General features: G+C 38.6%; 2 protein-coding genes across 9 annotated transcripts in view; one reads left to right on the top strand and one right to left on the bottom strand.

The window, feature by feature from the left end:
- The window catches only part of LOC137642373 (methylglutaconyl-CoA hydratase, mitochondrial), an 83,023-nt gene extending 80,087 nt beyond the window's left edge, over positions 1 to 2,936 (top strand). The window contains exon 5 of the mRNA XM_068374873.1: positions 1,892 to 2,936. Coding sequence (XP_068230974.1) covers positions 1,892 to 2,064 — 173 coding nt within the window. The 3' untranslated portion in view covers positions 2,065 to 2,936. The remainder of the gene's footprint in view (positions 1 to 1,891) is intronic.
- A 17,680-nt stretch (positions 2,937 to 20,616) lies between these two features.
- Zn72D (Zinc-finger protein 72D) overlaps positions 20,617 to 22,500 on the bottom strand; it is a 37,936-nt gene continuing 36,052 nt past the window's right edge. For all 8 annotated transcript variants that reach the window (XM_068374869.1, XM_068374862.1, XM_068374863.1 and 5 more), the window contains 2 exons: positions 21,961 to 22,117; positions 20,617 to 21,705 (listed from right to left, as the gene is read on the bottom strand). In XM_068374869.1, the coding sequence (XP_068230970.1) occupies positions 21,635 to 21,705; positions 21,961 to 22,117 (228 nt within the window). In that variant the 3' untranslated portion in view covers positions 20,617 to 21,634. The remainder of the gene's footprint in view (positions 21,706 to 21,960; positions 22,118 to 22,500) is intronic.

The raw sequence follows: 22,500 nt of genomic DNA, 5'->3' as shown, positions 1-22,500 counted from the left end.
TGCAAAACACAACTGAAATCTTGCAAGTGTACTGCAAACACAACTGAAATCTGCAATTACACTGCAAACACAACTGAAATCTTACAATTACACTGCAAACACAACTTAAATCTTACAATTGCACTGCAAAACACAACTGAAAATCTTGCAATTACACTGCAAACACAACTGAAATCTTGCAATTACACTGCAAACACAACTGAAATCTGCAATTACACTGCAAACACAACTGAAATCTGCAATTACACTGCAAACACAACTGAAATCTTGCAATTACACTGCAAACACAACTGAAATCATGCCTTTACACTGCAAACACAACTGAAATCTTGCCTTTACGCTGCAAACACAACTGAAATCTTACATTACACTGCAAACACAACTGAAATCTTACAATTGCCACTGCAAACACAACTGAAATCTTGCAATTACACTGCAAACACAACTGAAATCTTGCCTTTTACACTGCAAACACAACTGAAATCTGCAATTACACTGCAAACACAACTGAAATTTTACAATTACACTGCAAACACAAATGAAATCTTGCAATTACACTGCAAACACAACTGAAATCATGCCTTTACACTGCAAACACAACTGAAATCTTGCCTTTACGCTGCAAACACAACTGAAATCTTACAATTACACTGCAAACACAACTGAAATCTTGCAATTACACTGCAAACACAACTGAAATCTGCAATTACACTGCAAACACAACTGAAATCTTGCAATTACACTGCAAACACAACTGAAATCTTGCAATTACACTGCAAAACACAACTGAAATCTTGCCTTTACACTGCAAACACAACTGAAATCTGCAATTACACTGCAAACACAACTGAAATCTTGCAATTACACTGCAAACACAAGTGAAATCTTGCAAGTGCACTGCAAACCACAACTGAAATCTTGCAATTACACTGCAAACACAACTGAAATCTGCAATTACACTGCAAACACAATTGAAATCTTGCAAGTGCACTGCAAACACAACTGAAATCTGCAATTACAACTGCAAACACAACTAAAATCTTGCAATTACACTGCAAACACAACTGAAATCTGCAATTACACTGCAAACACAACTGAAATCTTGCAGTTACACTGCAAACACAACTGAAATCTTGCCTTTACACTGCAAACACAACTGAAATCTGCAATTACACTGCAAACACAACTGAAATCTTGCAAGTGCACTGCAAACACAACTAAAATCTTGCCTTTACACTGCAAACACAACTGAAATCTGCAATTACACTGCAAACACAACTGAAATCTGCAATTACACTGCAAACACAACTGAAATCTGCAATTACACTGCAAACACAACTGAAAATCTTGCAAATGCACTGCAAACACAACTGAAATCTTGCAATTGCACTGCAAACCACAACTGAAATCTTGCAATTACACTGCAAACACAACTGAAATCTTGCAATTACACTGCAAACACAACTGAAATCTTGCAAGTGCACTGCAAACACAACTGAAATCTTGCCTTTACACTGCAAACACAACTGAAATCTTGCAAGTGCACTGCAAACACAATTGAAATCTTGCAATTACACTGCAAACACAACTGAAATCTTGCAATTGTACTGCAAACGCAACTGAAATCTTGCAATTGCACTGCAAACACAACTGAAAATCTTGCCTTTACACTGCAAACACAATGAAATCTTGCAATTACACTGCAAACACAACTGAAATCTTGCCTTTACACTGCAAACACAGTGAAATCTTGCAATTACACTGCAAACACAACTGAAATCTTGCAATTACACTGCAAACACAACTGAAATCTTACAATTACACCACAAACAACTGAAATCTTTCAATTACACTTCAAACAGAACTGAAATCTTTGATATTACACCGACAGAGGAACCAGGAACCCGCGACTACACCGTGGAACATGGCCGAGGACCCGGACGCACCATTTCCAAGAATGACTTCGGGGCATTTCTTGGTCTCCTGCTTGAACGACGACACTCACGTTCACCAGCTGTGCGGCATGTGCGACAAGGTCGCTCCTTAAAGGGGTCACTGACCTAGAATGGACACCATAACAGGCCATTGTCCTAAAATGGGAACCTTTACTCCTTTTAGGGTACTTGAAAATGGCTGATGGGGAGTAGCAGCACAGGTAGAGAATACTGTAGATCTGTAGGAAAATATAATAATATTTTTACACCATAGATAATCTTTTATTTTATAGAAGACAGTGATATTTAATGATCGTAAATGTAAATTTTAAGTCTGAATTATTTATCCTAATGGTGTGAAAACGGATTTTGACCGAAGCGAAAAAATCTATTTTGGGTGAGATAGCCATGTCGTCCTGATGTAATGTTCCATCAGGACAACATGGCCTGAGCCCATAGATAGATTTTCTGCTTCGCTCAAAATCCGTTTTCACACCATAGATAATCTTATTTTATAGAAGAAAGTGATATTTAATGATCGTAAATGTAAATCCTAAGTCTGAATATTTATCCTAATGGTGTGAAAATAGATTATTATTCTGCCATGGAGTGGCAAGTAGCTTATTCAGTGCTATCACTGATAACTGTAATGTAGTAAGGACAGCCCATTGCTTTCAAGAATAGACAGCTAAGTAGTCTTTTAAGTTAACAGAAGTCAATCAAACAGGAACTTATAATCAAATATGCTCTCTTGAAGATAGTAATTGATAATTCTTTAATGGTAATGTAATATTTTATTATCATTTTATGAAGAAAATTATATCTTGATTAAATAAAAAGTCATATCTTGAGAGAAAGTTAACCAATTATGCCATATATCCATAAAAAAGTAATACAATGTCTCAGTAATTTTATTAAAAGTTTGCATTTTATTGTTTTACTATATTCTATATTTAGCACAATCAGTACTCATTATTTTTATACTGTTTTTTTGATGTTATTTAATTAAGGTGAATATATATATATATATATATATACATATATGTATATGTGTGTATATGTATATATATATATATATATATACATATGTATATATATATATATATATATATACATATGTATATATATATATATATATATGTGTATAATATATATATATATATAAGCTACAATACCAATGATAATCATGATCAGGGCTAAATGGATTTGCATTATATTTTAAGTACTATGTTATCATAAACTCATGTTATTAAAGGTTTTAATTTTATGGATGTCTATTTTTTTCTCATTCTCTAGCATATTTTTAAAGTATACTTTCAGGAACGTCTGGTATTGTTATTCCAAGAGACGTAAGTATAATTCATGACTAATATATATATATATATATATATATAGATACTGTATTTATATATATATATATATAAGCTACATACCTTTTCGAGTAGGAAATGGTGAAAGGGTTTGAATATCGCAATGATCAGGAAAGCCATACTAGCCAGGGTCACCCATACTAGGTTGGTTTGTTGTGACGAAAATCTCCCACCATCGCCAATCTGCACTGGCCAGCGTGATGATGAAAATTGTCTTCCAGTGTTCCAGTGGACTAGAAACGGCTAATTTAGTCATTGAATATTTAAGCCTACTGTTATTTGTAATATTGTTTTGCTCTTCTTATTAATTTTTACAAATAAAGGCAATTTTAGTGTTACCCTCATGTTTCTGCGGCTCTGTCAGTAATTGTCCAAATTCGATAATTTTTATTTAGATAATTTATTTTATTGATTCAAACTCGACAGATCAATTGCTTATGAAGTATTGTAGATGGGAACCATGGTGATATTAACTAAATTTATATATCTGGGGACAGTCTCCTTTCAATGTACTATGCCCAAAATTAAGACAGTTAATGAAACAAGATATAAGCGTAGGTATGTTGCAAAATATCAACAACATAGATCTGGTAGTTCACATAAAAAACAATACAGTACAACAATGCATAATGAAGAAGAATTCAAAAATACCAAACATCCCAAAATGTATTACCAACACTGATTACTACGTATTAACCGTATTATCCCAACTGATTTCAAGGTAGAAATGGCTATGATTAAATATAAAGATTTTCATTAAAAATTCTGTGGATATCTATGAGCATAATAGGAAATATATGATCTATAGGTACAGATAAAGAAGCTCAATTAATATTACAGTAATAAGATTAAGCTAAGAAGTTTTGCACTAATCTCTTTTGCGATAGAGTGGCCCCAAACTTATTTTGAGGAGTAAAGTAATAAATAATACACCAGGCCGAGCAACCGAGAATATAACTACCTCCTAGTATATGTTGAATTGTTGATTATACTATTGTGCATCATTTAAATCTGATTGAAGATACTGTTGCAGAATACTTTAATAGAGATCTAGCTAGATTTAGTGCACGAATTTGGACCCTAACAAACTTCAAGGAATGGTTGTAAGTAAATAGAGGACAGTGACTCATCAACCAGCAGGTCATTTCATGGATAATGTCTTTTCAACTGTACGAATAAATTTGAAATTTTGATTGCAAATTTAATTTCGATGAACATTTTGTTTCTTCGATTGCGCTTAATGTTATCAGGGTACATGTAGTTGGTTTGGGCAGGTGTAAACTCATATTACGACAATGTGAAACTCGTTTTACGACTTACGAAATATATTTTTGTAAAGTTTTACGAATATTTTTATTTAGCTAAGGATATGTCAGTCTAAAGGGGGTCGTCACAGGGGGCCATATCCTCCCCGGTAGGTAAGGATGTGTCTGACAGATTAGGTGGGTAACCTTGGGTTAGGTGATGTTCTTGAGTTTGTTTCTCTAGGTCTAAGTTTGATAGCGGCCACCTGCATGTATGATGACGGCCGACTAAGAATACGTTAGTGTAAGGGGGTCGCAGGGTGGCGTTATCCCCCCTCCCCCTCGTTAGGTAAGGACATGGCTTGTACATTGGGATAGGGGGGGGGGGAAGTTACGTTAATCGATGCCCATTTTTATTGCACAAAGGAGGAACTGGCCAATAATACACAAAGGCTCCTGTTTCTCTCTTAAAATGTTGCTTTAGTCGTAAGTTTCGAAATTTTTTGATGTCTAAAATTTTCAAAATATAGGTTTACCACAATTATTTGCATCAGAACAGTTCAAAGTACCTAGAAATACACCTGGAACTCTATAAATACACCAAGAACACTTCTTAATTTCTTTATTAGGAATTTTGTGCTACAGTAAATAATTACCCACATTTTAACCACTGACTTGGTCCGTCCCAAGCAACTACAAACGCTCCCCAACATTGACTTGCAATAGCATAGTAATGTATTTCGGTTCGACCAATAGGTTTTCTGAGGTTATAATGGAGTTTGTAGAATGGTAGGCGCACCAAATAGTCCTAGCTGAGATAATGGGGTTTGGGTTACGGTGCATTTGCCTAGGGCTTGTACCATCTTGCTTTTCCAAATAGGGCTACAGCTTAGATACTAATAATGATAATAATAAAGGCTAGCATTCGTATGTATATTATAACAAATTCCTGTTTAGTGAGAATGGAAATGATCATATATTTACCAAAAGAAGAGCTCAGTGATGCTATTTGCTTTTTGTGTTATCACTTTAAAATGAAGAGTCATACAGTATTGCTATCTGTACACGAGTACGGAGCTACATGTACTATATTCTTATGAGACTAGTAACAGACTGCCTGTCTGAGTATGCTGGGTGCTAAGCTATGTGTCATTACCCAACTATTCTTGCATTATACAATACAACTTTCCCCAAGATTATAATATTAGACATAAAAAATATTCTGATAAGGAATATACAGTCAGGAAGTTGTGATGTATATACAGTACTGAGAATTTAAATACTGTAGTATAAGGGAATGAAAATGTGAATAATGCAGATTAATTTAAAGATGGTCTGTCAGGTGATAGCAGAATCATCACCTAAAAGCACCTATGTGATAGTGGAACATACATAAACAAAATACAGCTTTGTAATAAAGCAATAAAGAATATTTTTTGAAATATGTGAGACTCCTGTTTGATATAAAATCAGCCAGCCAGCCTGACTTAGCTTTGGTCCTTGTAAGGTGCCTAGAAACTGTCACTGGGGCTTTGGGCATCATAGGGCGTGACGTGAGATCTGCCCCCGGTATAGGCAGCACAATGAGCTCGGTTGTCTCCTGTTTCTAAGGATAAATATCCTTTGCCGTCCAATTTAATCACATATTGATGGTGTAGAAGGGCTTCAGTTACAATGCATGTCTGATCCCAAAGGTTGTGAGGTTGGTTCTGAACCTGCACTTGGTTGCCCAGCCAAGGGGCCATGAGGCTCTTGATTTGGTTATTTATTAGATGCTATTCCCTTGTGTTTCTTCACCATTAGCAGCACTCTTTTACGTAGTGTTTGATGCTGTCTGGCCGTCGAACCACGGTCCCGAAGTTGTCATCTCTTTTTTTAGATGCGTAGGAGACTTTGGAAGGGTAACAGATCAGATTTGACCTGGAACAACTATACTCAGCTTTGAGCTTTTGCTCAGAGAGTTTATGCCTCAACTGAAAAGGAGTACAATTTAACCATAGAAGAAACCCTTTCTGGTACAACTCAGGAATGTAAATGGTAGTCTACCCTTAAATCTGCACTCTTTGGTGTAGATGCAACAGTTCCTCCTTTACTTAAACCAGATGGCTCAGTCACTCACTGTCCAAAGAAAAAGGCAATTCTTTTGGCTGATGTTTTTGACAGTAAACAGAGTAATGAAAAACTTGAACTTCCTCATTCCTGTTTTCCTGAGGCTAAACCAACTAGTTTAGCTTTTCGATCTCGTGAAATTAAAGCTCCGTTGATGGACGTTGATGCTCTTGGAGGTGTAGACCCAAATGGTATTTTTCCTTTGTTTTTTATAAAGACAGCAGATTTCTTAGCTCCAAAGTTATCTGTCATTTTGCGCAAGTTAGCAAGAAGAGGAGCTTCTAGCACTTGTTGGAGAATTGGTAATGTTACTCCTCTATGTAAATGTGCTTGTGGTGGCTCAAGTCCAACTGATTATCACCCAATTTCCATAACTCCCGTATTATCTAAAGTTTTTGAACGTCTTCTGGAAAAACGTCTTGATATGTTTCCTGAAGATGATCATCTACTCCCTAGTTTGCAATTTGGTTTTCGTAAAGGCCTTGGAGCATGTGATGCCCTTCTTACAATCTCCAACGCTGTACAGAAATCCCTTGATTGTGGTCAGGTAGTTCGTATGATTGGCCTTGATTTTAGTGCTGCCCTTGACCGTGATAATCATGAGGCCCTTGTTTTCAAACTGAAACAGTTGGGAGTGGGTGGGTCATTTCTTAGCATTATTATTGAGTTTTTAAGTAATAAATCTCAAAGAGTTGTTGTTGATGGGCACCATAGTGAGTATAGGAATGTGATATCCGGTGTTCCACAGGGTAGTGTTCTTGGGCCATTACTTTTCATACTACTGTATATACACATGACATATGGTTTAGCCTAGAAAACAGGCTTGTTGCATATGCAGATGATGTTACTCTCTTTGCATCAATTCCATCCCCTGAATTTAGATCTGGAGTTGGTGAATACCTTCATAGAGATTTAGCTAAAATTAGTGCATGGTGCAAATTATGGGGTATGAAGCTGAATCCTAACAAAACTCAAAGTATGATTGTAAGTAGGTCAAGGACTGTGGCTCCTCAACATCCGGATCTCAGTATTGATAATGTTTCTTTAAATTTGTATGACTTTTAAAATTTTAGTTGTGATTCTCGACAGCAAATTTACTTTTGAGAAACACATTGCACAAAAAATTGCCTTATTGACAAAGTCTTACAAGATTTTTGGTGATCAATCTACTGTATTCTGAAGAAGTGTTTTAATTCTTTCATTCTACCTTGTTTTGAGTATTTTTCTCCTGTCTGGTATTCAGCTGCTGATTCTCATCTTAATTTTTTGGACAGAAACTTACAGTCTATTAAATTTCTTATTCCTGATCTAGATGTTAATCTTTGGCACCGTTGTTCAATTAGTTCATTATGCATGTTGCATAAGATTTTTCATAACTCTGACCATCCTTTACATTCAGATCTCCCTGGACAATTCTATCCTGTTAGTAATACTAGGCAAGCAGTTAATTCTAATAGCCAGGCCTTCTCCATCATGAGGCTCAATACTACACAGTATTCTATTAGTTTTATTCCAGCTGTTACCAAGTTGTGGAATGATCTTCCTAATCGGATAATTGAATCAGTAGAACTTCAAAAGTTCAAAGTTGGAGCAAATGTTTTTATGTTGACCAGGCTGACATGATTCTTTTTATAGTATATATATGACATATCTTTTTGACGTTGTTAATAGTTTATATAGGACATATGTTTTGACGCTGTTACTGTTTTTAGAATGATTTATTGTTTTATTCTCATCATTTTTTTATTTATTTATTTATTTCCTTTCCTCACTTTGCTATTTTTCCCTGTTGGAGCCCTTGGGCCTATAGCATCTTGCTTTTCCAACTCGGGTTGTAGCTTGGCTAGTAATAATAATAATAATAATAATATTGAAGTACTTCAGGATGGCAAAAGATGCCCTGTCATTGTTGAGACAACCTCCGTCACTATGTTTTCTCTAATGACCTATTTTTGCTGTCTTTACATCAATTGCTCTGTTTTTTGATGAGGCTTACTGGACAGACAACAGCTGTACTGTGACCTGCCATATCCTGAAGGTCAACATTTCATCACTCACTAAATTGGTGTCTTTCCATGATGATCTGCTCTGGGGCACCCCATCTGGAAAAGTAACTCCTCAGTTTTGTCAATAACTTTGGTGAGGATCTGCCATTAGGGAAATGACCTATGAGGTTGTAAATCGTCTTCCCTGCCATACCATCATAAATTTAGGCCTTCATGAGTACAGTAGTTTGCAAATTAGCGGCAACCTGCTGATGGAGGCTCTCGGGAGTAAGTAATTGGACAGAACCTTGCTCAAAATTGTAGGTAACCAGGTCCCTGGTTATTGCTAAACAGTCTCTGACACCATAAAATTGTCAGAGACAAGTCTCCTGTGTGCCAATAACTGGAAGAAGGTATCATTGCTAGCAACCTTTTTGACTGCCTTTTCATCCATGGTACAGTATAGCCATCTCATTCAAAGGCTTCTGACAGGTATTCTGCAAGCATAGCATTGCAGTTCCTCTTCCCAAGTAGGTACTTAACTTTGAAACTAAACATTATGGTTTTCTCCTTGTATTGATAAAGTCTCCCATGGCTCTGTTCCATGTAGCTTGATTAGTGGGCTATGATCTATAATGACTGTGAGGTTAGAACAACCTGGTAGGAATAGCCGTGTCACATGGAGGAACTACACAATTGCAAGGCTTCTCTGTCCAAAATATCATCTGCTTCGGCTGGCGTGAGGCAATTCTTTAGCCTATCTTACAGTAGAAGGGGGACTTGAGTGAAGTACAGCCACAATATTGTTAAAGGGTGACAAAGGCTATGTCCTCCTTGCTTCAGTTGGTAAAGTAGCCATTGGGGCGAGTTTTGTGCTTCTTAAGAAACCTCTGTGAAGGGGTCCATGATGGGGCTAGTGACAAAAAATGGTGCCAGCTGGTATACAACACCATACCACAGTCTATTGTCCGACAGGGTTGATTTCACTGGCATAGGAAAAATCCTTATAGCGAAGAGGCGGTCATTGGTGGGCTTGTAAACATCCCAGCCAAGGTGGAAGACCACAAACTCTACATCCCTACCGCAGAACTGGAACTTTTCTGGCTTAAGGGTGATGCTCCTCTCTACACATGTGGCCAAGAAGTCAAAAGAGCTTACATGGGACATCTAGGGCATCATGAAAAAATTGTGTGTAAGCATTGCTAGCAGTGGCCCATGGGTTTCCTATGGTACTGGTAATAGCCCTTCTGGGGAATAAACGTCGCAAGACATTTGACTTTCCTCCTCTAGCTTTTACTTGATAAAAACCCCAATAGGTGTCTGCAAAAATCATGGAATTTAATAGTACCCCAGATACCATGTCAAGAGGTGCTGGGAGGTAATGAGTGTCCTCGGGCAACAGCCATTACGGGGCTGGTAATTCGTTGTACACCTTATATTTCCAAATATTTTGCCCACCACTACCATTCTTGCACACAATTCTGATGCCTCACCTGCAGGTGCGAGTTAGATGACGCCTCTCCTGACATGTTCATCGAGTTGCTAGTTCACTTTCTTTTCTCATTGTACACCTGGGATGTCCAGATATTTTGGCTACCACTACCTTTCTTGCCACTATCCGATTGATACAATAGCAAACTTCTTAGTTTTCCTGTGCAGAAACTCCTTTCAGTTTCATGGTAAAAAGGCTATGCTTGAGACACGTCTCAAACTCAAGGGAATCAATCTTTCCTCTATGTGGGATTTGTCGATTTTAATAAAGATTTTCCAACCGTCTTTTTCGCCAAGAGAACTTGAGCCTTCCTCTTGGAATGTAACGATGAGTCAGGTCTTTAAAGTAGGCTCCTTATAAACCACTGAATTGAGTTTCAGATAAAGAATTGTACCGTGAAACCATTTTACTGCTTGCTTTAGCCTTGACAAAATGGGTAAGCAGCTACACGGACTGTCATATCTTGTCAGCCACTCAAAAGTTGAAGGAAGCTATTGTTTTCGTTCGTCCCTGAATTTGTAGCAAAAACACAAAACCTGCTTTAAATGACCCAAAATTTTATTCCTTTTCAATTTCCTCCCTTGAGGAAGCACAATCAGCCCTCCATCATCAAGGGGTTAGGTAACCAAGACAGTTGCGGGAAGCGAAAAAACGCTTAATATTTGTGCCTTAGGGTAAATCAACTCATAATCCCTCATAAACAAATGACCACTTCCTGCCTACGCTCTGTTGACTAAAACCGTAAATAACTCACTGTAATATACTACTGTACATTGTTTTCATGTGGTTTATATTGTAGTTTATATTACTGTACTTTACAAGGTAATCATTCATTACTAACTTTGGAGTCAACACACTTCTTCTTTTAGAGGAATGAGTGTATACATGTCGAGATTTTAAATTAGCCAACTTGGTAATTCAGTAGGAACTTCCTCCCTCATAAAATTAAGTTTCCTATTAAAGTAAAAAGGTTTGTATTTGTTTAGGAAGAAATCACAAAGTTTTTTTTAAAGTAATATAAGTTATACAGTACTTCCCGACATATCCACCTCGCAAGTTCTAGGTGAAGGTTTATGAATTTTAACAGCGGTTTTCAGCTTCCCTGAAATCACACTTGTATTAAAGGACTCGGGTCTGTATAGTTAATAAAAATACAAATTTTTAAAAATGCCATTTTATTGAGTGTTGGTTACTCTGGGTTTCAGGATGAATGATGGTTCCTTGTTGACCACAAGCTAAGCAGTATCCTGATGTATCATCACTGTTGGTTAAGGTACCAAGAGTGATTTCCCCATGACCCACACTTTTTTGTCAGCCACACATGATGTAGTATAATCAGTCCATGGAGTCTTAAATACTTCATGTGTGTAGACTATCGAGCAACTTTTCTCACAGGATAGCTAAAGTGTCTGGATACCTTTGAAGATCCTTCACAGTAGTGTACAAGGAAAGTGGACCATTTGGGACTCGTGTCATGGACAAGATACATGTAACTATTTATTTGGAGTGCCTTTTCATTATACAAATTTCCTTGTCTACCTTTCATGAAAAGTGCCCTTGAACTAGGTGTTCAGTGTGGCGACGTGACCTCTTTTCCTTGAGAGATCTTTTCATGTTCATGAGGAGCTTCAAAGTCTTCCTCACCTTACAGAGTGGGGCCTTAGGATAATTATTATTCTCTAAAGCCTAATTTTGGCTCCATATGAGCTCCTAAGAGAGACTCTGGACAGAAACCTCACTATCAGGACTTCTTTGTGGGGGGGAGGGGCCTTATTTTTTTTAACTGGTCTGGCTTTGAGAGGATCACATGGACATATGGGTCATCTTTCAAGGACTATTGTATAAACCAGGCAAAAGCTCATGAATTCAGGAGCGCTGATCCAAACCTGACCTTTAAATGGAATCTGTCAGTTGCTGATATAATAATGAGGGATGGTGTGTGGTGTTCATAGAACATCTAGAAGACAGTCTTTTTAGGACCTGTAGCAGATGCTCAACATGTTTTATAGTTTCCCAAGCTCCATTGAGCCAGACAAGCATCTTCTCTAAAAATAGGATGGTGTAGGCCTGTGAATGAAAGCTCAAGTGAATTGCTCTCCTCTTCCTTGTGCCTTCAGGGTAGTTGTACCGGACAACTATTCAAGAGAGATAGGCTACTTAAAATGTGTTCCCTCCACTCTCACTTCCAGCAAAACATGGGGAATAGTACTTAGCTCATGAAATTAGTAGTACCAGTTTCATTAACTAGCACTGGCTTAGGCTTTATCATCTTGGATACTGGATATCTCTATACTCAGTATACAGGGTTCCAGGATCCAACCTTTCCTTGCTCATGCAGTGACCAGGATAGGTGACATTTCTGGATAGGGATTCAACTCGTGCCTGTCACCTCAGAGGGACTTCCACCTAAAAGTGATTTTCCTTCTAAAGGAACAAATCACAATTTTTAGAAATTAATTTGTGCTTTTCCTATGCAGCATACATGGTCCAGGGTCTTTAATTATAATTCCACCCTTACCACTTATTTATAGATCTGATTCCAAAAGAAAACAATAGATGACCCAATAACTCTTTGTTAACAAGCTTCAATGACAGTATACAACATGCAAAACACTTCTCATAAAAGACAATCTTAATACAAATTACTTTTGATAATTTGTAGTTTTTTATTCCTATTAGAATACAAGCCATTATATTTTATGGAACAGTATTCTCAGCAATTGTTGCAAATCAGTTTTTGAAGGTGAATGACAAGGGGGATAATTGGTGACTGGTAGGAGAAAGTTCATGTGGGTAATTGGTGACTGGTAGGAAGGCGTCAGACTTTAAGACGAGAGACTCGTTCAAGCTACCATGGTTTATACCTGTTGGGAAGTTTTTGAATGTGAATTTTCTGGATTTTATATTTTGGTCGGAGTGTCTGGTCTCCTGCCCTGCTAACAATTTGCTTCTCTCACCTCTTGACACATCAGCAGATATTTTCCATTCCAGAGGACAGCAAGTTCAATACTGCTCAACTACCGTAGTCAGTCTACAGACAGACAAACATTTTCCTGAAGATACTTGGAGTAGGTGTATTCTTGAGTAAAATGTGTTCTATTCTACCATCACAATAGGAGTCACGGAGCAAATTGCCATAGCCTATGGTTGAACATGCTTGTTAACTTTTGTCACTTATGGCTATCATTGTGGATGTACATTAGTGAAACTTAGGAAGTTACTGATGGTGGGAGGTAAAACTGTTGATTTTGCTCACTGGTCAGCAAACCTGTGAGCTAATTTTGCTCTGAGGAACAATTATGTCCACCCTTCCTTTTTGACAGATTTCATCTGAGAAGAGTCCTCCTGTGGAATAGATTAGTGTTAAACTAAATCATTCGTATTTCCTGGGAAGAAAAAAAAAAGGTGTTCCGACACCTTGACCACTTTAATCTACTGAGCGATATCTGGCAAGTCTTGGAGGATTAAACCAAGATTTTGAGAACAGCTAAATGGATCTAGTATCTTTTGTAGAGAAGGGTCAGAACCTTCTTCTTCAAGAAACCCCCTTGGCTTTGTCAACCCCTTTTTAGGTTTTGGTGATTAAGGGGAGGGTGGGGGACACAAGCAGTACCCTTAACCAGCTTTTTCTTTTAGAAAATAAATTTTAGTTATTGCATTTTTCCTTTTTTACTTTATTTTAAAATGGTGCTGGGTAACATCCCTGGTTCCATTTGCTTAAATTCCAATCCTTCCAAGACTAATACTAATGGGAGGCCACTGTGTAACTTAGGTTTTTAGGTAGGGAAACTAAGTGTCATATAGTGATGCACCCTGTTGTTGATCATGGTGGTTTACTGGTCATAATTTTTATGTTAAAGTAGCTGTCAATACTTACATAAAAAAGGTACACAATTATGATACAGTTGTTTCTTCACAAATTATAAATACTGTAAATATTTTTTACTTTAACATGAGTCATTTCATACATGTGTATTGCAAGGTATTTATTATTAGATGTTGGTTTCTGTTTTAAAAATAAAGTACAGTATAGTCATTCAAGAAATGAGCAAAAGAAGGCTTCAACATCATCTTGTGTTTCTTGCAAGAGACTGTTTTCATGATGCCCACAATAGGTTGTGTTGGTATTCATTATCTCGCTGTGAACGCTTGTTAATGGTTATTAAAAAAATCCCCCCCCCCCATCAAAAGGACTCAGGTCACTGAATCATTCTCAGGGATGTATGCTGGTTTAAACGTCTGTCTGTCAATATCCAGGTGGTTCTTCCTTCCACTAACAATCCACTCATGGTAATCACATGATTGTTCTCCGTGCGGAGATGGTACATGCCACTCCAAGAGTGGCAAGTACTAAATAGCAGTACATACAGGTAACATACCTGACATGTTTCAGTACATAGCTCTCTTTACACGATCTCACAAGCTTCCCCCTCAATCAGGATGAAGGGTGTTGCTCTCTTCCTTTTCCTTCCTCACAGTTCCAGAGATGTTCTACTTAAACAGCCCAACATGATCATAGGGGAGCGTACGTCCAACAAGCATTGAGGTAGACTCTTTCACAGCAGACCAGTCCTACTGAGACTGGTCAATGGCCATACCACATTGTACAGTAAATACCTCTCGTCCGTTCAGTGAAATTAAGCCAAGACCACCTACACTTCAAGAATTGAAATGTTCCATCCACAAGATACCTGTCCCCTTTTTCCTATCAGCGCTCTATACTGATGCAGCTGGATTTTCCTAAGCACAGAAAATTGAGACTTTCCTATGATTCAAGGCCGGTCTACGTTACAAGTTCCTCACGCGCTCCAAGACCGGATAACGACAAGGAACCTTCCCAGTCCTCTTCGTGTTAGAATTGAAACAAGTAACTTTACATAATGCACTCTGATTGCCTTTACCATCATTGAGATGCAACATTGCATAAATGCCATCAGTCCCTTTGGGAAGAAATTTTAGTACATGCTTTTTCTGGAACTGAGCATGCTCACCGGTGATGGGCATGAAGGGCACAGCCCTTTTCACTATCAGGGAAGATTGAGAGTGAAGCGAAGTATAGGTACTCACTTTCACCTATTACCCGACCTGTTCCTGTCTGTTTGGATGTGCACCTTGAAAAAAAAAGACAGTAATCACCGAGGAACAGGAAGACCAGTCAGACAGTCTGAAGAGATATTGACCATTCCTCTGCATGGTTCCATGGGAGAAGCATTGCTGTACCACTGATCCTCTCCGGGAAAATGTTTCAGCACAAGAGCTCATGTTCCTACTTTCAGTGCTAGGTTTCATGAAAGACCAAGTACAGTATAAGCAATGCGATTGAGGACATTAGCAGTTGCCCTCATCCTTCTGAAGCAGGACGCTTCAGTGACACTAGTCTCCGTCAAGTACTGAGAACATATCCACTCGGGAGGACAATCTGGTTACATTCTTACCTAGTACAAAAGGTGAGGGGTTCATATCTGAAATGCTCCTTCCCCCGGGAGTACATTTCGTATGCAGTACTAGAGGATGTTGGCGGATGCCTTTGTACCTTTTCTACCAAGGGATTTTACCAGGATGCTTCGAAGTTTGTAAAGAATATCACCAGGAGGGACTGGGAATTGATCCGCTTGAGAAGATGGTCTATGTCCTCGCTTCATAAGCTAGGCAAGAGATTTTGTATTTGGAACATTTCCTGTCCAGGGAATACATACAGTATGTGGTAAAGGTGTTCACACACCTGTCATTGGTCGATCTCCTGCACCCATCTGCATGATGATATACACTTCCCTGTTTTGAGAGCTCTAGAGATGACAACCTAGCAGAAACGTGCTGGAGCGTATGTCAGGCGAATGGCACGAATATATTTAAGTTAAGCAGAAATTCTCATCCCAGCTGACCATTCATACATGATCACCATGATCTGGCCAGTCCATATCCCCAACGGTCTCTTTAGGCCCTTATATGACCAGTCACTATGGGATCATTCTGTGATCCTATCTGACACCTAGCGATTCGATCTCCCTCGCCTTCTTTTCAGTAACTTTCGTGTTAAAGAATTTGTCATTTACTTTGTTTGTTTTCCAGTCCACAGTATCAGTAAACCAGGAATGCCTTCGCTGCCACTGAATCTACCAGTCTCATCCTTATATACCTTCCCTCCCCACAATTCAGGGTGATCCAGAGTTCAGAGCAGAACCGTAGGAATTTTTTTTGTTGGGAAAATGCTTCCCTTGCGGGAAAAGGAGTAGCCAGTCGTCCAGATAACGCAGCAGTCTTATTCCGAAGTGCAAACTCATAACAACACTGGGGTGAAGATTTTTGTGAACACCTGGAGGGCTGTGGAGAGTCCAAAGCTTACGGTCCCTAACTGGAAGGTCGTCTACACCCACGCAGAACGAGGTACTTGCAGCTGAGGGGAAGGACAGGTATCGGGAAATATGTATCCTTCAGATCCAGTAAACAAGTCCCCTTTTCTGATTGTTGTTGAGATAGCGTTTGTTGTCTCCATCTTGAAGGGTGTAAGATGAATGAACCCATTCAAGGGAGACAAGTTGATGACCACTCTCCAACCTCCTGTCAATATGAAGAGCCAACTGTTGAAGCCTGGAAAATCCATCTGGGACTATTTGAAGGACTCCCTTTCTCCATTATGTTCTGGACCCTTAGGGGGGCAAAACTTGTGTCTTCCTCTACTCGGGAGAGGGGAAGGATAAAGGCTGTGAACGAAATATGGTAACTGTCCCAGAGGACTTGAACCATCCATTTGTCTGCTCAGTGTTTTGATCCCTTTCTCCCCAAAAGTCGCTTGGCATCCCCTACCGGGGGGGGGGTTGTCTCCTACTCCTCCGCCAGAAGGGTCCCGACCCGAGTTGGAATGTAGGGAACTGGTGGTTGCCTCTTCTCCACCAACTGCGAGGTCACGATGACAGGATCTACCTGTCACTAGACCAGAAAGAAACTTTGCAGGTCAACGTGAATGTGGCATTCCTCAGCTCCAGAGCTTCCTTGCTCTCCAATCTGTTCTGGAGCTTACTAACAACTTTATCTCTTCTCAAGACTTAATTAGCTCACACTGAGGCAATGGTGGGTTAAGAAGTAAAATGCCTTGCCACCTGAGAGGACTAGATCAGGTCATTGGGCTTGATCAAGTCCTCCTTATTAGCGAAGAGAGAGCCAGGAGGCTACACAAGAATAAGTAGAGAAATTACTTGTGATGAAGATAGGAACTCACTACAAAGAGATCTAAACAAAATATATGAATGGGCAGAAATAAATAGGATGGTATTTAACTCCAATAAATTCAAATCAATAAATTATGGAAACAGAGAAGGAATGGTATATGCATACAAGGGATCTAATAATGAGACAATCACAAACAAGGAAGCAATTAAAGACCTTGGTGTAATGTTAAACAGGAATGTTTTGCAACGACCAAATGGCAACAGTGTTTGCTAAATGTAAACAAAAAATGGGAATGCTATTCAGACACTTTAAAACAAGAAAAGCTGAACACATGATTATGCTTTACAAAACTTAAGTACGTAGTACACTCGAGTACAGTACTGCAATGTGATATGGTACCCACACTACCAAAAGGATATTGCACAAATAGTGTGTACAAAGGTCTGATACTGCTAGAATAGAAGAAGTTAAGGACCTTGACTACTGGGAAAGACTGAAATTTTAAAAACTATACAGTCTAGAAAGGAGAAGAGAACGCTACATGATAATACAAGCATGGAAGTAAATAGAAGGAATTACTGAAAACATCATGGAGCTAAAAATATCAGAAAGAGCAAGCCGAGGTAGATTAATAGTGCCAAAAAATATACCAGGAAAACTAAGGAAGGCGCACAGGACATTAATCCACTACGCACCAGCATCGATAATGCAGCGACTATTTAATGTGCTGCCAACTCATCTAAGAAACATATCAGGAGTGAGCGTAGATGTGTTTAAGAATAAGCTCGATAAATACCTAAGATGCATCCCAGACCATCCAAGACTGGAAGATGCAAAATACACCGGAAGTCTCATTAGCAACTCTCTGATGGATATATGAGGTGCCTCACACTGAGGGACCTGGGGGAACCCAAACATAAACTAAGGCAATAAGGTAAGGTACTGTAAGGTACCAAACCAGCTGCTGCAGATTACATGGCTAGGTGTTGAGAAGGTGGGCTCCCGAGTAAGCTTTTCCACTGGCCAGGGTTTACATTTCCTGCTATAGTATAGGAAGAAATGAGGGTGCCAACGGCCCCAAAGGAAGTTTACTGAGCCAGCCCTGTATGCTGGAAGGAGTAGACAAATTGTTTGCCCTCAGGAGTTAATCATTTTAACCGATTCCTTTAGCACCAGGCTAGTGTTGTATGAAAGATGGTAGAATACTCTCATCCTCTCGCACTATATACCCATCTATCATTGTGATAGCCAGCTTGCTTCACTGGTGTCTGGGATTGTTCACCCAATTTGTAGAGTTCCTGGATGTCTGAAATCACTCGTTAGGATACTGACCACCGACTCCTGTTTCATCCCTCCCTCTGTTGAAAAAGAGACCTAGGACTGGGGACTTTTCTTCAGGGGTAGGCACAGAGGAAAGGGACTGGCTAAACCTGTTGTTCTCGTTATCAATCTGAAGGGCAGGGGGAATAATGTGTGCGTTTCCCTCTCCTCTTTATCCTTGCAGGCTACACTATTATGAACCTGGATTCAATCTGTTGCTGGAGAGGTGATCCACCTGATACTGGAGAAGAACCTCTTCTCGGATGTCTTCAGCTACAGGAGTTATGAAGGATCTCTCCCTGATTGGCGTCAGCTGGTAGGGGGTAGATCTTGTCCACACGCAGGAGTACTCTTCTCACTGCTGTCATAAGTCGTTCACTTTTCTAGCCTGAGGTGTGCACCTCTCCAAGGGTAGATGATGCTTATGCTTGGTCTGGTGCCCTTGAAGTACTGTGGCCCTCCTCGCACTAACATTCCTTCCGGCGTTAATGTGTGCCTCCATGCATCCTTAGCAATGATTCTGGGTTGCCTCATTTCATTCTCCCTCCGACTAGAAAGTTTCTCCAACATTCAACCCTACCTACTGGGGAAGAGGATTTAGGCTCACTTATCTCTTCTGATGAATAGAAAATCACTGTATGGATAGGGAGAAGCAATGTGTCGTTCCATATTCTGGTCAGACGTTGTGTGTGTCCGTCCTCGTGGTGATCCAGGATATACTGGACCTCTGCGCCTTGCTAGGTCTTTGGTAAAAACTAATCTGCATCACCAGAGAAGCTCAGGTTGTACACATCTTTACCATGAAGCAGCGAGTGACACAGGGTCCAACCACACTTTATTTTCTTCCCTGAAGAAAACGCTGTCGTTTCTCGATCTCCTTAGGAGACATGTTCTTAGTTCCCGCACTAAGGGAAGAGGGATCTTCCACTGACTGGTGTAGTGTCCTCCTTAATACCAGCCCCGATGAGCTACAAGAACAACTCGAAGAGGCCCAAAGACCAGAACACCGAGCGCTGCCTCTTGCACTAAATGGTACTACCTAGGACAAAGGGAAGCCCTGACACAGACACAGACCTGTGGGTTACCTTACCTTGAACTCCACATATTGGTGCATGGATCTAACATCCATACCTGAACTGGCCACCAGAGCTTGGAGGGTGGGGGAGAAACACACGGACCCAGAGCCTGGAGAAACAGTATCGGCAGCTTCCTCTGCTGTCTTAGAACACGAGAAACCACCTCTTTGTCGTCTTCCTTCTCCTACTGTATCGTGCCTAGTGATCCTCTAACCAGTCCTTGCATTCCAGGAAAGTAGACGGGAAGGAACACAGCTGTCCCCTGCAAGGAGCACAAGTGGCATGGTGTTTAATCTTGTGACAGTACATGTGTCACACCGTTGGTCGTTAGAGCTAGAGCACTAAGCACCTCGTAAGATTACTCCATTGATGACGAGATGCTCATTGAAAGAAATGAAACATAAAGCTGGAAGCTTTTGTTCACCCGGCCAGGTCAGCAGAGCTCATATTACTCTGAAGGTTTGTGTTTGAATAGGAACAAGTCATGTTGGCTGGAAAAAAATAAAAAGAGGAGGTTGACATGTAGGGATAAAACTCAATTTTACTCCTAGTATTTTCTTATACTATATCGTAATGTACAAGACTTCAACTCAATGTTACAATATCTTTTAAGATCTCCAAACTTTATATAAAAATTTGTAGCTCGCCAAAATCTTCAATATAAAAATTTGTATACAGTATTCCATAACCAAAAATAAAAACCCAACCATTAAAGTTTGTTTCTTTTTGAGGTATTTTAATATGAAATCCACAGAATGATTATAATTTTAGAGCCTTTCACATACAGAATAATGTATTCGGGAGTACTGTATATAATTTTTTTCCTGCCCTGCAGTGTCTATGGAATAAATTCATAAGAACTTTTATAAGTCAAATCAGATTTTTATTTTAGGGTTTAAAAATTCTGCAAACCAAAATAGAATCTATATTACTTTATTATTATAATCTATGTGACACAATAACCAACAGGAAAATCTTTAGTTTTTCCATTAGTCCACAGGAACTGAGCTACATGCACACTATTACTTTGACATAACCAGAAAAAAAACTCAAAAAGCCCTCATTAAATTTACTATTGCGAAAATAAAAGTATTAATATCTTCCGTATAATTCTACAAATTATCTTGACCTGCATGGACCATATTCCAAATGGACTAGCTTTAAAATCGTCCTGTAGGATATCTTACCACGGATCAAAATATATGGTCTCCTTTCTCTTCTTAATACTTTAAACTGCACCCAAATATAATTCACATTTCGGATCTAACACTTTCATTAAATAGATTCTAACAGCTTATTTTACGAAAATTGGTAAATTATAAAAAAATACTAATACAAAAATGACATTCACACAACTTGCACGGCTTTTCATGCATTCAACTAGCAAAACCAAGGAAAAAATAAGGAGGGCAGAATGATGAAAGATTAAATACAGTACAGAAGACTAGTTCATCAATAAACAATCATTGGGAATATTTCATGTATCCGAATTAACTGACTCATTTCAGCATCTAGGACTCAGATTCTAGAAAAAAAATAAAATTGAACATTTCTAAAAACTTAAAAACTTTCCTTCATCTACAAGATAAACTAGGTTTTCTTATTTTATGTTAGCACTGCACTGGATAGGAAATGTCAGAAATGTCATGATAACATAAAATGGTGAAATGTTCTAGTTCTCGAATTTAGACCTATTGTTACGTAAACAATTTATTTTTACCGATACATGTTACGTCCCTATGCAACAAATTTGTTCAGATTCAAGGAAGCGGCTATGTTGCAGTTGCTATAGGAAAAAACAATTATACATTCAGGGTACCTATGCAACAGATTCAAAAAAATATTATATAAAGTACATTCTTCTATAACAAAATGGATAACAAGGGTACACAACCCTTCATAATACAATATTTATATCTTGGCTTGACCCAGCACCATTACTTGGTCTCTTTGTCCATATCCATCTTCAGTTCTTCATCTTCCTTCTTATCTTTCTTACCATCACCTCCTGAAATTGAGCCAAGAGTTATAATATATATTAAAAGAATAACTTTACTATTGCAAGTTTCATAGTCATTAAAAATAAAACTGCAAATTGTAATTAAACAAAGGTAAATTTTGATAGATTAACCAAAAGTTTTACTCTTGTAAGAACACAAAAGATGTATAAGCCCAGAAGTCAGAATCTAGCACGAGTGTACGGACACGAAATTTATGCAACAATAATTCCAAAAACTATAATGCAACAATAATTTCAATTTACCTTCTAGTTCTCCCTCTGAATCGTTGCCTTCACCCGAGGAATTATCTCTTCGTCTCTTACGTGTAAATCTGCCACCTCGTTGAAATTTTGGGGGTGGAATGGGATCCATACCTAGCACCTTATGTATTTGGCGGAAAGCTATCAACCGAAGAGCATGCTGGAAAGATTAAAAGAATAAATAAGAGATATCAGTATCAGAAAGGAAACATTTCAATTGCAAGACTCCCCAAACTATCATATGCCAAATGCTATGATTTTTAAAGCATAAAATTTCTTAGCTGAAAATTACCTACACCTTTCATCCCATTGTACATTGCAGATGGTATAAGGAAACTAAGAAACAAAAGTGAGTGATTTTGAATAATGAATGCTAGACCCTCAAGTGTAAAAACAGGATGATTAATCAATCAAATTACAGTATTAAAATTGTATGAATTATTCCCATAATGACTAACCTATCCAGTGTCCTTATTAATGTAATATCGGGATGAATAATAAATTTATTTACAATAGTGGAATGTTACTAAATGTCCTGTTAGA

This window comes from Palaemon carinicauda, chromosome 6, assembly GCF_036898095.1.
Source record: "Palaemon carinicauda isolate YSFRI2023 chromosome 6, ASM3689809v2, whole genome shotgun sequence".
In the NCBI taxonomy this organism is placed as follows: Eukaryota; Metazoa; Arthropoda; class Malacostraca; order Decapoda; family Palaemonidae; genus Palaemon; species Palaemon carinicauda.
Note: the sequence above shows the minus strand (reverse complement) of the source record. Positions and strands in the feature narration are given on the sequence as shown.